Raw genomic sequence first — 15,272 nt, 5'->3', positions numbered from 1 at the left:
CATATATATATATATATATATATATATATATATATACTAAAAAATTAGTGTAAAAAACAATGGTATTATTGCTATTGCTTCTCCTGAATCTCTTTCAAGGAAGCTTTTTTTGGTTGGGTTTTTACTATGTAAAACAGAGTTTTACAAAAAGATATTGAGAAAATAAAGTTTAATAAAATGGAGTTTTAATAATGGGATGTTAATTGAGTAATATTTTTTAAGTGATTGCTGAAACTTGAAAGCAGATATTAATTGTTTGTTTGTATTTAACTTTAGCGGTTTTATAATAAAAGACTAAATTGTCCATCTTGAAAATTTAAGTATATATTGAATTTTTTTTTTTTTTTTTTTGGAAAATTTTGGGCAAAGCCAGTATATTAAGAAAAAGAAGATATACAAGTAAAAACTATGATCTCCACCAAAAAGAAGGAGAAGCTCACAAGGAGCTCAAAAAGGCAAAAATTACAAAGCCATACAATATCAGAAAGAACAAGAGCCTCAAAAACCAACATGAGCCAGAACTCAATCAAAAATCATCTCATCAATAAGAGATCCAGAATGTAAGGCACCCTGGTTGCCCGAAGACCATCCAAAGGTAGCCATATAGAATGCGGACATTATTGTCCCAGACTCTACCGCAAGGAAAACCCACCAAGAGAAGCAGCGCCCAACAAATATTAAAGCAGCTCCAACAACCTGATTCCATTTTTCCTTTTGTATACTCTAGCAAAAATTTTACTCTTAATCTTTCGAGAGATAGTAATAGAATTACTAGCATTCGTACCAAAACACCTCTCATTTCTTTCCCTCCAAATGTAATAAATAGCACAGCAAGTAGCTAAGAAAAACAATCTTTTCTCATCAACAGAAAAAGTATCATTTTCACTAATTCATTCCAGCATGTAGGCAACATTAGACCGTAAAAACAAAGAGGCTACACCTGGAATCAAGTTTGCTATAATAGAGGAGTAGTTGCATTCAAAAAAGAGATGTGCCGGACTTTCAAAACTGAGTGACAAAGCTTGCAATTAAAATCAATAAAAATGTCGCGCTTAAGAAGAGTTTTAGCCATTTTCAAGCCATCCACAAGGCTAAGCCAACCAAAAACCAAAAAATGCAAAGCATAACGTTTGTGCAAGATGTGTTTAACCCAAGAACACTCAGACTCATATTTGTAATACTCTTTAATAAAGTCACCAAATGACGCCTTATCATAATTTCCCCAAAACATACAAACTATTACTAGAATTCGTATAAATAGGAATAGAGATGATAGCAGAGGCAAAAGTTTGGTCCAAAACAACAGGCATATTCCACCTCTTCCCAATGATTTAATTACGAACCGTAGTATTCCAGTTGCCAGAAAAATGATTAGACAAATCATCCATATTACACCAGTTGTCCCAAAAGAATGCAGTAGGCAAATAAGGAGTAATTTTTAACTTGAAGAGAGGTTTGGTAATAGCAATCGTTCCACAAACGGACTTCCATAATTTTGTGGCGTGAGCAGGAGGGGGTCTCCAAGGCGTAGTATATTGAGAAATGAGCCACAAAGAGAGATGAGAATTACAATTGTACATTCTACAAATGATCGCATAGTTAAAACCAAATTGTAACGCCTGCAATGAATGCATCCCAAACCCCCCAAGAGTTTAGGCTTACAGACTTTATCCCAAGCAACAAGATGTAACTTATGAGTGACCTCCACATTTCCAAAAAAAATAAGAATTTGGAAGAGAATTTCGTGTGAATTTTTTTTTAATGATAAGAAGAATAAGAAGAAGCGATTGTACGAGGTAGATGTCAATCTCATTTAAAATATCAAATCCGAATATTAAGAATCATAATTTTTGGATTCATTTAAAAATATAAAATATAAATTTATTTTATCATAATTTTTTTTGAAAACGCGTACAAATATTTTAAAAAATTTATACATAGCCATTTTCCTTATCTCATCTAATCTCAACAATTAATTACAATATTAAAACAGAGTAAAAAATAATTTTATTTCATTAACATAAATGTATGTACCATCTGATTGGTCGCTTAGGCTGTCATGTGCTCTGTTAGGGTTTCTGCCTCGCGCCATCTCCTTCGTTGTTGTGTTCTTCTCAGGGAAGTTTTCTGCCCTAATTTCTCTCGTTTCTGTTGGTTTTTTGTATTTATGGAGGGTAAACGACTTTTGGATCCTGATTTTTTGACGGGAAATCCCTCTTATTGGTCTTTTCGTGAGGCTTTAGGGGGTTCTTCTCATGGTATGAATTCTTATTTTCTGATCTTAAGATTTTGTCTTTTCGGGGGTTGCCTTCGCTTTGGCTTTCAGATGAGGAAGTTCTAGCTCTTGCTGCTCCATTTGAGTTTGCACTTGTTGGTAAATTTCTGACTCATAGACCTTTGCTTGAAGCGGTTCAAAAGTTTTTTTTCAATTTTAAACTCATTGGGGTTTTCTCGGTCACTGTTCTTAACCCTAAGCATGTTCTTATCAAGCTTGAGAGTGATATGGATTACTATAGTGTCTTTTCCCATCGTTCCTATTTTATGAATAACTATTTCATGAAAATTTTTAAATGGTCTCCTACCTTTGATGTTGATGTTGAATCATCCTTCCATCCCTATTTGGATTTCTTTTTTGCCCCGAGGGTTTTATAGGGGCTCGATTCATTGTTCGATAAACCCCTTAAAATTGATCAGGCCACTTCCTTTGGGAGGAGGCCATCGGTAGCTCGCGTACTGGTGGAACTGGATGTATCCTGATAAGATTTGGGTTAGCTCTGAGGGCTTAGGCTATATACAATCGGTTGTTATGGACCCTTTTCCTTCCTATCGCTCTCACTGTAAATCTTTGGGCCACTCAAAGCTTGAATGCCCTCTTCTTCATCCCATGCCTAATCGTGTGGTTATATCTCCTGTTGCTGAGATGGCTCCAGCTAGGATGGTTAGCGATTTACCTGTTTCCTTGCCCCCTGAGGCTCCTGCGGTGTTGATTAATGATAATGTTGATTTAGCCGTGAATAATGATAATGTTGGTTTATCTGATGCTATTGATGATTCTAGTCTTCCTGTGCAGATTCAGGATGATTTAATTTTTTCTAAGCCTGTGAGGCAGTCATTGAATCAGGCTGTTGGTGTATCCCCTGTTTCCCATGTTTTGGTCGATTCGAAAGCTGGTGTTGTTTGTCCCACCATGGCTATTGTCGGTGTTGTGGGCAGTCCTAATACTGTTTTTTCCATTGCTAGTGCTGGGGAATTGTTGGATTATGGTGAGGTGGTGGGTGTTGGCTCTCATGCATTTATGTCTCCTTTGTCGGACTCTGGAGTTATCTTGCAATCCCGTAAATGTGCAAGTGAAGTGGGTGGTGGTGTTTACTCTACAACTACTTTGTCTCGTGTGGGTACGTATTGTGTCTGCTTTGTGTATTTTGGCTGAGGCTGCTTCTCCTAGTGTGGTGTTTATGCATTCTAGGTCATCCGTTCCTCCTGCTTTAACGCCTAATGTTCATGTGCCTGGGCCTTTTGTTGATGTTCCTATTAATTTAATTTCATCAGACGCATTGGTTTCTCAAGTGGGTGCTAATTCGAGCGAGAGTGTGAGATTGTAAATTGACTGGCTTCAATGTTCGTCTGATTCCTCTTCGGAGGCTAATGGAGATGAAGAACCTGTAAATGAATTTGCTGTGCAGCCTGACCGACCTGTTGTGCCGGTTTCCTCTCGTGGGAGGGGTAGACGTGGTAGGGGTAGGAGATGATTTTTGTTGGACTCTCTCCTTTGGGTTGTTGTTTTAATTGGTAGCCGTTATGAGTTATTTTTTATTGTGGTGGTTGCTGTTTTGCTGGAGATTTGTTATATTTCAAGGATGCGATTGTTGGTTTATGACAATGATGTGGCTAGGGCTCATTTATTTAAAACTATAGCTCATGGAAACATTTGGTGGTGCGTTTTTTTGCGGTAGGTCCTTGGTGCGATTCTGCTCTCACTCCAAACTGAATGGCTCACGCCTGGCTTCGGAGGAGTTGGAAGCCTCTGCCAAATACTGAGCCTAATGGGTTGTAAACACCCCTTCCTTTGGTTTCTCTGTAGTTGTTTATTTTCGTCCATTATTTAAGTATGTTGTAGTCCCATCTTTTTTTGTTGAAATATATTTTGGTTTTCAAAAAAAAAAAAAAAGTATGTACCATCAGTTATTTTAAAATAGAAGGTAAAAGACTAATGCTTCAGCCGGCGGTGAAATGATTATCAACGCCACGGTGAAATGCTTCGCACACCAATCCCGTCAGGTGGTGAACTGATTTGCAAAATCTTCTAAATCCTCCTCCAGTAGAATAACCCCAATATCTAAGTGATTTGCAAAATCTCCACAATTTTTTTTTTTTTTTTGGGAAATTTAATCTCCACAATTTTACTGTAAAAGATTTTATTTATCTGCAGGAAAAATAATTTTATAAATACGATTCTTCTAAACAGGTTCCGTCAACTGAGTTTGGTTTAAAACCCGAAAACTCTGGAATTACGCCGAACCAAACAAGCCCATATAGTCGCCACGTATTCCGCCTTTCCGCTTATTTTCAAGCTTATGGCGTCCTCCGGCGAGAACAAACCAACCACCGTGGCCGCAGCTGCAGCCGCCTCCGCCATCTCGGCCGCCGGCGACCTCGTTGTCACCGCCTCCACTCTAATCCCATCCCTACTCAATATCCACACGTCAGACCCCAAATCCTCGATCCTCCTCCTTCCTCACCCCGGCTTGCCCCTCTTCCGCCGCTTCTGCCTCTTCTTCTTCTCCATACTCCTCCGGTTCTTCGTCCTCATCCTCTCCCTTCTCTTTCCCCTTTCACCCCCGTCGAATTCCTACACTGCCATTTCCAACTCTTCCTCTTCCCCTTCGCCCACAACCCGCGCCCTCTCCCACGTCCTCTCCGTCGTCTCCTTCATCCCTGTCTCCTCCCGAAAATATTACTTCGCCCGATCCCTCGCCGACCGACTCCTAGATGAAAATCTGATCTCTTCCCAGCCGGGAGGACTCCATGCGGTCAACCGCGCCGCGCTTTCGGATGCATTTGAGCATACGATCAGGCGGCTTGAGGCGGTGCTTCCGATGCCCGGCGGTGGTCCGATGGATCTGGTTGTTGGTGCGATTAGGGGCACACTAAGGCGTGTTGGTGTTGGGGAAATAGATGGCGGCGGAGGGAGTATAGCAGCGGAGAAGCTGGCCGCGGAGGTACTGTGGCTCGCGCAGAAGATGGCGGAGTGTGGTGCGGCCGGCGAGGCTGTGGCCCGATGGGCTTCGGCGGTAGGTCTTGGGCGTTCGGCGTTGACCCATTGTTTTTTAATTTAATTGTCTTGAATTTCTTATATATTTTCTTATGTTGATGAAATGCATAATTGATTTTTTTTATGAGGACTGTTGATACAGTTTTTTTCATATTTTATACGTTGGTTTGTGTGGTTTGTGTCGTGAAGTTAGAAATATTTCTCTTACAATTTATATGGTGGGATTATCTTAAGAACTGAGATTTGGGATTATCTAGAACCAAATAAGTCAAAAAGCGCAACTAAAGCGCAAGGTGACGCGGCAAATTTTTATTGGCTGTCCGAACTTATCTTTTGGCTCCGGTCACCTGACCCAATAATTTGCCCTTCACACCAGATCACCTTCTCTCTCCATCGCTGACAGTCTCGAACCAACAATCCCTCGACTACGCAAATCCAATCAATTCGTGATCTCAGATCTCGCATGCCATCACTCATGGCACATGCTTCGTCATCGGCCATCGCTCTTGGCTACGGATGATGGTGTTCCCAACCACCCGCTTCCGTTCGCAATAGCCACCTCGCTGCTTGCCTCCCAGCACCCACTATTGCAAGATCAATCCCAACCATCTAATCCCATCTCTGCAAAGATTTGAACTAAGATCCGCCAGATCTCGCACCTCCGTACTAGATCCGCCTAATCTAGCGATGTCCGAATCGGACTGCTTGGATCCGGCATTGAAATCATCTCACCAACACCAACCAAGATCTACTCACTCCGATGTTCGCGTTTTCGGTTCGACAGTTGCTAGATCTGCCATCATACGCATCCGACTGGCTTCGCCTAGCCGAAGCTTGCAGGCGCCGAAGACCACCCTCTCCTCTCCGATCTTGCTGTGATCTGCTCGATAAGGTTAAGGAGTAGTGAGAAATATTCGGAATAAACGTATCAAGTGTTTTAATCATTGTTAAGTTGTTACTAAGCTTACTTGTAGGTATAATATGCTCCGTAGTAAGAGTTGGAGCATGATAAAACTTCCTGTAATTTGCCCACGGCATTTCTCCCACATTGCGACCTTAGAAATTGTGTAGTTTTCAATGCATTTTATTATTTTTCTATGTGATTTATTATGTTTCTATTGTTAAAGGTTCGTATCAAATCGATATCTAGTTAAGTTTTAGCCAGGACATCGAAGATTTTGATCAAATGATTATCCCCAGATCTATTATAGATTGCTGTAGCGTGTCCTAATCTTCTAGCTATCGTGGAGGGCGATCTTAGGCCATTGAAATAAGAATGTTTATGATTACAATAAATTTAATATTTACTTTGAAAATAATATCTATTTTCAATCAATCACATAGACCATTTATTGTGAAAAGAACCCATATTGATTGACAATGTTGAAATCATCTCCTTATAGACTAAAAATTAATAATTTTGCATGTTTGACCTCTTATTGAGGAAGAGTGTAGGCGCGGATTAAAATCAAGCTTGGTAGGGCCAGGTTGGCTTTGGACCAAGTAAAAGAAATTTGGATTTGCCAAGACTCCTCTTGGCTTGTTAGTTGGGAATGGAGTTTGGGGTCAACCTTAAGCATTTTCCATGTCTAATTGAGTTGATCACACCATACAAAATTAATTTCATTGGATATGCTTAGTTGAAATATTATTTTTTATGTCTAACTCGAACAAATGTTATCAGGTCCTGCCTTTTGAAAATTTCAGAATCTCTCTCTTAAGGCAGATAAATGTTAGGTTCTCGAGCTCTTTTCCAATCATCTATGCTACTGTAATTCGTTTTATAGTTTTTAATTTTCGCATCTACAATACATCCTGATAGTAGACTGTGATTTCATTCATTGACTCAATTATAAGTCACGGAAACTTCAGTCCATTTTCTCCCGCAAGCCTAAAAATTCATTCTAGGTTTTCTCCTTTTATGAGCTTTCAATTTTCTTATTTGATCAAATGAGCTCATAGTATCAGCCACAGTTTTTCTTAATGGAGCTACAATTTTCTTCTTGTGCTGTCATTTTAATGCTAGAATCTTCAAGTTGTAAGTGCCTCAAAATAGATGTTACAAGGTCATCACTAAGGTCATCTCCAACCGAAACTCTCATTTTTCACTGCAAAATGCAGTAAAATCAAAAAGTGTCATGATTCATCTCCAGTGGAACGTCATTTTGCCTCAAAATCATCGTCGTTTCTTTCGCGCCTTTCTCAGACGGAGTTTGGTAGAGAGAAAGAAATGGCGAAAGTGAACAGTGTGGCGCCATGTTCATAAGAGACTGAATGCCGGTAAAAATGGAGTTCGGTTGGCACGTCTGAGGCTCTCCATTCGCCTGTTTGCAGAACGGCTGGAGAAGGTCTAACTAAAAAGATACAAGTTTATGGCAACAAGCCAGTGATTTTCATGTGCTCATTATCCCATGAACACACAGCAGGATGGAATTGCCACATTATCCGTGTCCTAATCTCAGGCAAACACAGTAAAAAAAAATAGAGAGACATCCAATAAGAACATAGAAGACAAAATTCCATATAAATAAGACTCTCTGAACTTGAGAAAATAGAAGATAGGAAGACATCGCCTGATTGTATGATACGTGTCTCTTAATAAATTCATCCCAATACTTTTTCTGTGAGGATGTGAGGCCTTGATACAAATTCTTTCCTTTGTTGAAAAGGACTTGAACCTAAATCAATTAGAATTATAATTCTATATCCTCTTTAACTTGATTGTTATTAGTTTTGTTTTTCCTGCCATGAGCTGACTGACTAAAATGGGGAAGCATCTCAGAACAATTATACATAGGAGTATAGGACAATACCTTTAAACTTAACAATAAGTTTAGAGATCAGCTCTATGAATCTGATATTTGCAGATAAATTTCCCTTATATAGCTAACCAATGTTGTCGAAATCAGATTGTAAAGCTAGAATGTGGTAAATTTAAGAATGCTAGAATGAGAGATGGTAAGTGTAACATATTATATTATGGCTTCGTTTGGGACGGCTTAATTAATATTTTTTAAAGCAGCTTTCTGATACAATTTTTTTTTTTACTAAAACATTGTTTTATAAAGTAATACAAAATCTGTCCCAAATGAAGCCTATAATGAAAAATATACTGATGGATTGAGCATGTACAACATAGAACAAAACATGCACAAATAAGATTTAGTAGCCACCATAGTTTGAAATCACATTTGGAAGAGGAAAATAAGGTTAAGATAATCAACTCTTCAAGAGTCAGAGGGTTGGGATGTCAACTTAAAATAGCCAAGTCATTTTACAATTCCAGGGTTTTGCTTTTTCAAATATGGGATCATTTATTATTTACCAATTCTAATAAACAAGGATCCAATTCTTGAAAATTACCCATACAACCTATTGGTAAGTCGTGGATTTTATATAAAATTTTCCCGGGTCCTTCTAGATTTGGGTGAAGTTTTCTAACCATTAATGGCACCGTACAGATCAATCTATTAACGCACGATGCATTTCTTTTTACTGAATCATATACGATCTTAACCAATTCCTTTCTCAATACTTCATTTACTTCTCACCTTGTTTGCTTGCCATTTCTCAACCCCATGGAAACCTTTCTTGTACAATCACCAGCAAAGCTGACCATGACCAAGAAGCTTAGTACAGAAACTAAGAACATTCTTTTCAGTGTTTCTGTTCAGGAGTGCTCACAGAATGCAAGTTGAATTGAACACCGAAGATCATGATGAAGATGATGAGCTTGGCATCTCCATGTCCCAGTGTTGCCTGTCAATGTTTCGTACGTGGCTCCCTCTGTTATGCCGCGCCAGCAATGGCATTGACACACCCATCCTTAGCAGTAGAGAGCGAACTGAGATGGTGAGAGTGCTGGAAGAAATGATACAGAAGCTAAGCTTGGAGCAGCAGGAAGAGGTTCTTACCCTCTGGCTACACCATTTTACTGCTTGCCCAGATTCTGACTGGCCCAACCTTGAGTCCTCCTACACTAGATGGTACGCCCAGTCTCGAACGCTATTACTGCAATGATTTCTTATTATAGGGTGCTAGTTTTTCCTGCAAGATTATAGATAGTTGTATTTTATGAACGAACAATAAATGCTGTCAATATTCTTCACTGTGTAAAGTAATATCCACCCATATGGAGAATGGAATTAGTAGTTTGTTAATTTGTATCTTATTTTGTTATACGGACGCATTGTAGTTCCAGTGTAAGTCATTTATCTTTGAATGATATTTGTAGATTATTATTTTTATTCAGTATGCATGAATGATCTTTTATTTGCATTGGATTTGTGCTTTATCTGTTATTGGGCTTTATATAACTCGAACATGCACCATGCATTTGGATTTTATCAAGAATCGAGCACTCTAAATGCTTATAGCTATCAAAGGCTGAGATTCTTAAAGAATTTTCCAATTTCTTTATCCATATTGGAATTAAGTATTGAAATTCAGTCATTTTTATCATAGAATCCAACTATTGTGCCCCAAAGCAGCTCATGGCATCCCTCTGATAGGAAAATTTTCAAGTATTTCCTATCAATTTTCGGAAAACAATGTGGATTCTTCACAAAAGTCCGCACAAAATCATGAAAACCGTAGATAATTTGTATTATTTGATGAGAGGAAAACAAAAAAAATAGCAAGATACAATTGATCCTCAATTCGAGAGGAGGATCGATCTCTCCCAAATCTCTAGACGCCACTAGAGCTCAAAGAAAATTCTAATTCTAAGAGATCTCAAATTTCAGCCAAATTCAAGATGCCCTAACCCTAGGAAACAATTATTAATGCATACAAACCAAAAGGAAATCCCTAAAGAGTCCCTACATTCAAATTTCCCTCCCAAATCCCTAAAAAATCCTTCATAAAATGACTCCCGTGGACCTACGGCTTGCATGTCGTCCGCAACAGGCGGAGTTTTTCTTCGCTGTTTCGCGTGTCTCGCGTCTGGGCCGGTCCTGCGTGGACCGGCTGGACCGGTCTAACAATACTCCCCTCCCGAATATTCATATTGTCCTCAAGGTGGATATATGCTCGTGTTTCGGTGGAGGTGGCCATCCTTGAGGTAGTAGAAAATCCTTACCAAATTGCTGAAGTAAGGGTTGCCTTGAAAGAGAAACATCCCCTCCCTCCTCTGTCATGATCACATCCAGCTTCTGTAGTCCCACCCGATATGCTTCCCCCACCTCTTGTAGGCTCCTACCATGGTCTTACGTCATACCATGGCTTTGGATAGCCCTGCATCTCCCCTTATAACCATCTTTCTCTCATCCACCATTAATTTCATCGTGAGTGCTACCCAATTGTCATTGGTTTCCCCTAAGGTTTGCAACCATTTTATTCCTAGGATGACATAAGTACTTCCTAACTCTAGTGGGAGAAAATCCTCCCTTACCTGAATCCTCTGGATGGTCAACACCACTCCTCTACAGATCCCCTGGCCTTTCTCCACCTTACATGTATCCATCATCACCCCATAACAACCTTTGTCCCCCAATTTTGCTCCTAGTTGATTGACAACCTAAGTGGAAATGAAATTATAGGTATCCCCACTATCAATCAAGATAACCACCTCCATGCCTTCTATCTCCCCCTTCACCTTCATCATATGATTCGAGGTAAATCCTACTACTGAATTCAGGGAAACCTTGGCCAGATCCAAATGCAACTTCTCCTCCCTTTCTTCCTCTAACTCCCTCTCACCTCCCTCAGTTTTCTTGTCATCACAGACGGTGAGAACCTAAAGAGTTTTGTCCTTGCACCGATGTCCTAGTGTATACTTCTCCTCGCACCCGAAACACAACCCCTTTGCCCTTCTCTCCTGCATCTCCTTCTCTATCAGCATCTTTAAATTTTTCCCACTCCCTCCTCCTACTGGCTTCTCCCAGGTGGTCTCATTAATGTTGCATGATGCAGGCCCCTTGGGTGATAGAAGAGTGGTCAACATCCTATAAGAGACTCCTGAGCTGTTGCTATTAGCTCCCTTCTCTAGATTCTTCTGATTTTCCACCAGTTGGGCCAACTTCATGGCCTCCCCCAAGTCGCGGGGCATCAAAACCTTCACTACTACTCGGATCTCTGCCTTCAACCCTTTCATGAAATTTTCCTCCAATACTGTATCTGAGAGTCGCTCCACCCTGCTAGCTAGGTGCTCAAACTGCTCCCGGTAATCTGCTATTGATCTCTCCTGTGTCAGAGAAAATAACTGCTCATAGAAATCTCCTCCCTGATCGGTTTGAAAACACTCTATTATGCAGTCTTTGAATTCTCTCCAGTTCCTGATCGACCTCCTCTAGTCTCTCCACTGAAACTACAACAGAGCTTTTCCTTCCAAGCACAATCCGGCTGCGGTCAGCTTCTCCTCCTCCGTTAGCCCATTGACGGCGAAATATCGCTCCACCTTGTAAATCCACCCATACGCATCTTCTCCTTCGAATATGGGTATCTTCAACTTCCTCACATTTTGGTTGCCCCCATTCCTCGGAATCTTCCATAGTTTCCCCTCTCCTAAGTGTTAGGTGCACCCCATGTTTCCCGGTCTTCCCTTACTTTGCCATAGCCCAAACCTCCTTCGAAATCCCTCCTTCTGTCTTCAAAATCAGCACCTCGGCGACCATAGTATCCCTCCCGGCGTTCCCCATATCCACCCCCTCTTTCATCCCTCTGGACAGGCTCCAGATGGGATCTTCTTCTTTCTCCTTCCATGATTTCCACCTCATCTTCCTCCCTACGAATTTCCGAATTCGTACTTTTTGTACGAATTTTGCCGACCCCACATAGTGGGATAAAGGCTTGATGTTATTGTACTTTTTCCTTCCCCACCTTTTTGGCTGCCATCGCAATCCGGTGTTTGTAAAATCACAAATTTTGGATTTGAAACTCCAAAAATAGCAATCCCCCTTTCTTCCGGGCAAATATTCATAGCTGAAATTTGCCGAAATCAGCCCTCCACCGGTCCGACGAGTTGCTTTGATACTAATTTGATAGGAAACACTTGTAGATCTCAAGTATTTCCTATCAATTTTCAGAAAACAGTGAGGATTCTTCACAAAAGTCCGCACAAAACCATGAAAACCATAGATAATTTGTATTATTTGATGAAAGGAAAAAAAAAAGCAAGATACAATTGATCCTCAATTCGAGAGGAGGATCGATCTCTCCCAGATCTCTAGACGCCGCTAGAACCCAAAGAAAAACCTAATTCTAAGAGATCTCAAATTTCAACCAAATTCAAGATGCAATAATCCTAGGAAAACAAAATATTTAATGCATACAAATCAAAAGGAAATCCCTAAACAGTCCATACATTCAAATTTCCCTCCCAAGTCCCTCAAAAATCCTTCCTAAAATGGCACCTGTGGACCTGCGGCTCGCACTGCGTCCACAACAGGCGGAGTTTTTCTTTGCTGTTTTGCGTGTCTCGCATCTGGGCCGGTCCCACGTGGACCGGCTTGACCGGTCTAACACTCTCATTGTTGTTGGTCTGCTAATCTTTGTTTTCTCTCTCTCTCTATATATATATATATATATAGACACACACGCTCGAAGAATTTACCACTGAATGATTCAAAAGCTAATAGATGGGTTCCAGGGAGGAATCAGTCAAATCTGAAGACTGTAAATGCAGGATCTGGCCGTCATATGAACATAATCATCTTCAAAGCCTTCCCTGGCGGAATCTAGTTAACAGTAGATAGTTATACGCCCACTGCTTTTTTTGAAGTGGAATGAGATGCATCTAATGTGGGTGTTTATGTCATCCGGAGTCAAGGTGGACATCCTATTGCCTTTTTCAATGAAAAGCTGAATGATGGTCGTCGAAAACATTCCATCTACGATAACGAATTTTATGCAATTGTCCAAGCATTACATCATTGGAACTATTACTTATTAGCCAACAAGCTCACCTTATTTTTTGATCATGAAGCTCTTCGTTTTCTCAGCAACCGAAGAAATTAAAGAGTAGGCATAGTACTTGGGTTGAATCCTTAGCAGCATTCCATTTTGTTCTCGAGCAGAAAGCAGGGCAATGTGACCAAATTGCAAATGATCTGAGCCAGCGACACCTCCTATTCAGGTTTTGAAATCCAAGTAATTGGTTTTGATTTTTAAGAATATCCGGAGCAAATGCCAATCTGCCTATCACATTTATTCCACATAAAAGAATGACATCTATTCTTTAATAGTAGACTTTGTATTCCTCAGTGTTCAACTCGATTAGCTTTAATAGTTGAATGTCATAAGGTGGGTTGGTGGGCTAGTTTGGCGGAGACAAAACATAAAGAAAATTTTCATTGGCCATTGCTCAAAATAGAAGTTGATAGGTACATTAAGAGATGACGCATTTGTAGAATGGCAAAAACACAGAACAAATGCAGGACTATACCTTCCTCTGCTAGTGCCCGGCGCCCCATGGATTTATGTCAACCTTGATTTTGTTCTCTGACTGCCCTGAACCCAGCAGAATAAAAATTGATTATGGAGGTGGTTAATCGGGTTTCTAAGATAAGGCACTTTTTGTGGCGTACCAAAACTCTTGATGCTACTCATATTGCCGAGCTTTATTTCAGAGAAATCATTTTCCTATATGGTATTCCAAAAACTATTACTTTTAATCGGGATGTCAAGTTTTTAAGCCATTTCTGGAGAACTTTGTGTGGAAAATTGGGTGCTCAGCTTCAATATAGTTCAGCAACTCACCCCCAAAATGATAGGCAGACCGAAGTTGTTAACTGGAGCTTAGGAAATTTACCGTGTTGTTTTGGGGGATAAGAACATTTGCCAATGGAATTTAATTTTAGCGCAAATTGAATTTGCATTTAATCAATCACCTAATGAGTCCACATGATGAAGTCCATTCTAAATAGTCTATGGAAGCAGTCCCATTACTCCTCTTGATGTGGTGCCCATAATACAACCAACCACATTCAGTTTTGAGGGCGAACATTGTATTGCAAAAATTTAACATTTACATGAGGAAGTTTGAGAGACTATCATCAAACAAGACAATATATATCAACAGTGGGCCAACAAATCGAGGAAGCAAGTACTATTCAAAGAAGGTGATCTTGTGTGGATTCAACTAAGGAGCAAATTGCCCTAGGACCTTGGAGGAAACTCAAACCTAAGGCGGATGGACCTTTTAAAGTCATCAGAAAAATCAATGACAATGACTATCAAATCGATCTTCCTCGTGATTAAAAGGTATTGTTATCTTCAATATTGTTGATTTAACTCCTCATTATATCCCTAAAGCTTCTTCTATCGTGGAGAATGATGCTAGAGCAATTATTCAATTGAATTATGGAGTTCCAATTAATGAAATTTATATTCGAATAGATAATTTTTTCTTGCAATCACCTCAAAGCAATCATATGCTCCAAATAATCCTAGCTACATATATCAATGAGAAAAATATGATAGATCTCTTGTGCTTTCAAGAAGATTAAGGTTTCGTTTGAGATGATTTTTATATTATTTTCTAAAATAACTTTTAAGTATTAAAATTTATTAAACTAAAAATTTTTGTATTAAAAAATTACTTTAAAAATAATAAAAAAAATTCTTCCAAATGAAACTTAAAAGAGAACATCCTCACGTAGCCCCTCAAACTGCAACCACAAACACATAATTAGGAATGCTAAAAAAAATTAAGATCAGTACTTAGCACATTTTCCTAATATGTGATTCTTGAGAATAATTTGTACAAATCAAGGTGAGGTTTCTTGTGATCTGGTCCATCCAATCATCATTATTTCCTAATTAGGAATATTTTGGGAATCAAATATCCCATGCTATGCAACTTGAATCCGGCACAAAGCCAGCTGATATACAAAATGTTCAGCCAAACTAAATTTATATTTATGTATATTTCTATCTATAAAGTATATATAAAGGAAAAATATGAGGAGAGAGAAAATAAATTTTGAATGGTTCATTAGAAAGCTTCATTTTGAAAAATATTTTTTTTTATAAATTTAAATTTCAAATGTAGGAAGGTAAG

The 15,272-nt window shown here is 39.4% G+C and overlaps 1 protein-coding gene across 1 annotated transcript; it reads left to right on the top strand.

Moving 5' to 3' along the window:
* The first annotated feature begins 4,477 nt into the window (after positions 1-4,477).
* On the top strand, positions 4,478-9,530 carry LOC110094223. The gene is made up of 2 exons (XM_020819402.2): positions 4,478-5,322; positions 8,895-9,530. Exons 1-2 carry the CDS (start codon positions 4,575-4,577, stop codon positions 9,290-9,292), a joined length of 1,146 nt encoding a protein of 381 aa, XP_020675061.1. The 5' UTR covers positions 4,478-4,574; the 3' UTR covers positions 9,293-9,530.
* Positions 9,531-15,272: the final 5,742 nt, after the last annotated feature.

This window comes from Dendrobium catenatum, unplaced genomic scaffold (assembly GCF_001605985.2).
Source record: "Dendrobium catenatum unplaced genomic scaffold, ASM160598v2 fragScaff_scaffold_85, whole genome shotgun sequence".
In the NCBI taxonomy this organism is placed as follows: domain Eukaryota; kingdom Viridiplantae; phylum Streptophyta; class Magnoliopsida; order Asparagales; family Orchidaceae; genus Dendrobium; species Dendrobium catenatum.
Note: the sequence above shows the minus strand (reverse complement) of the source record. Positions and strands in the feature narration are given on the sequence as shown.

Bases quoted from the DNA above. Each gene is read 5' to 3' on its own strand.
- LOC110094223 (XM_020819402.2), top strand. From the start codon at position 4,575: ATGGCGTCCTCCGGCGAGAACAAACCAACCACCGTGGCCGCAGCTGCA. The intron at 5,323-8,894 runs GTTTTTTAATTT...GCTGACCATGAC, and splicing joins GCGTTCGGCGTTGACCCATT to CAAGAAGCTTAGTACAGAAA.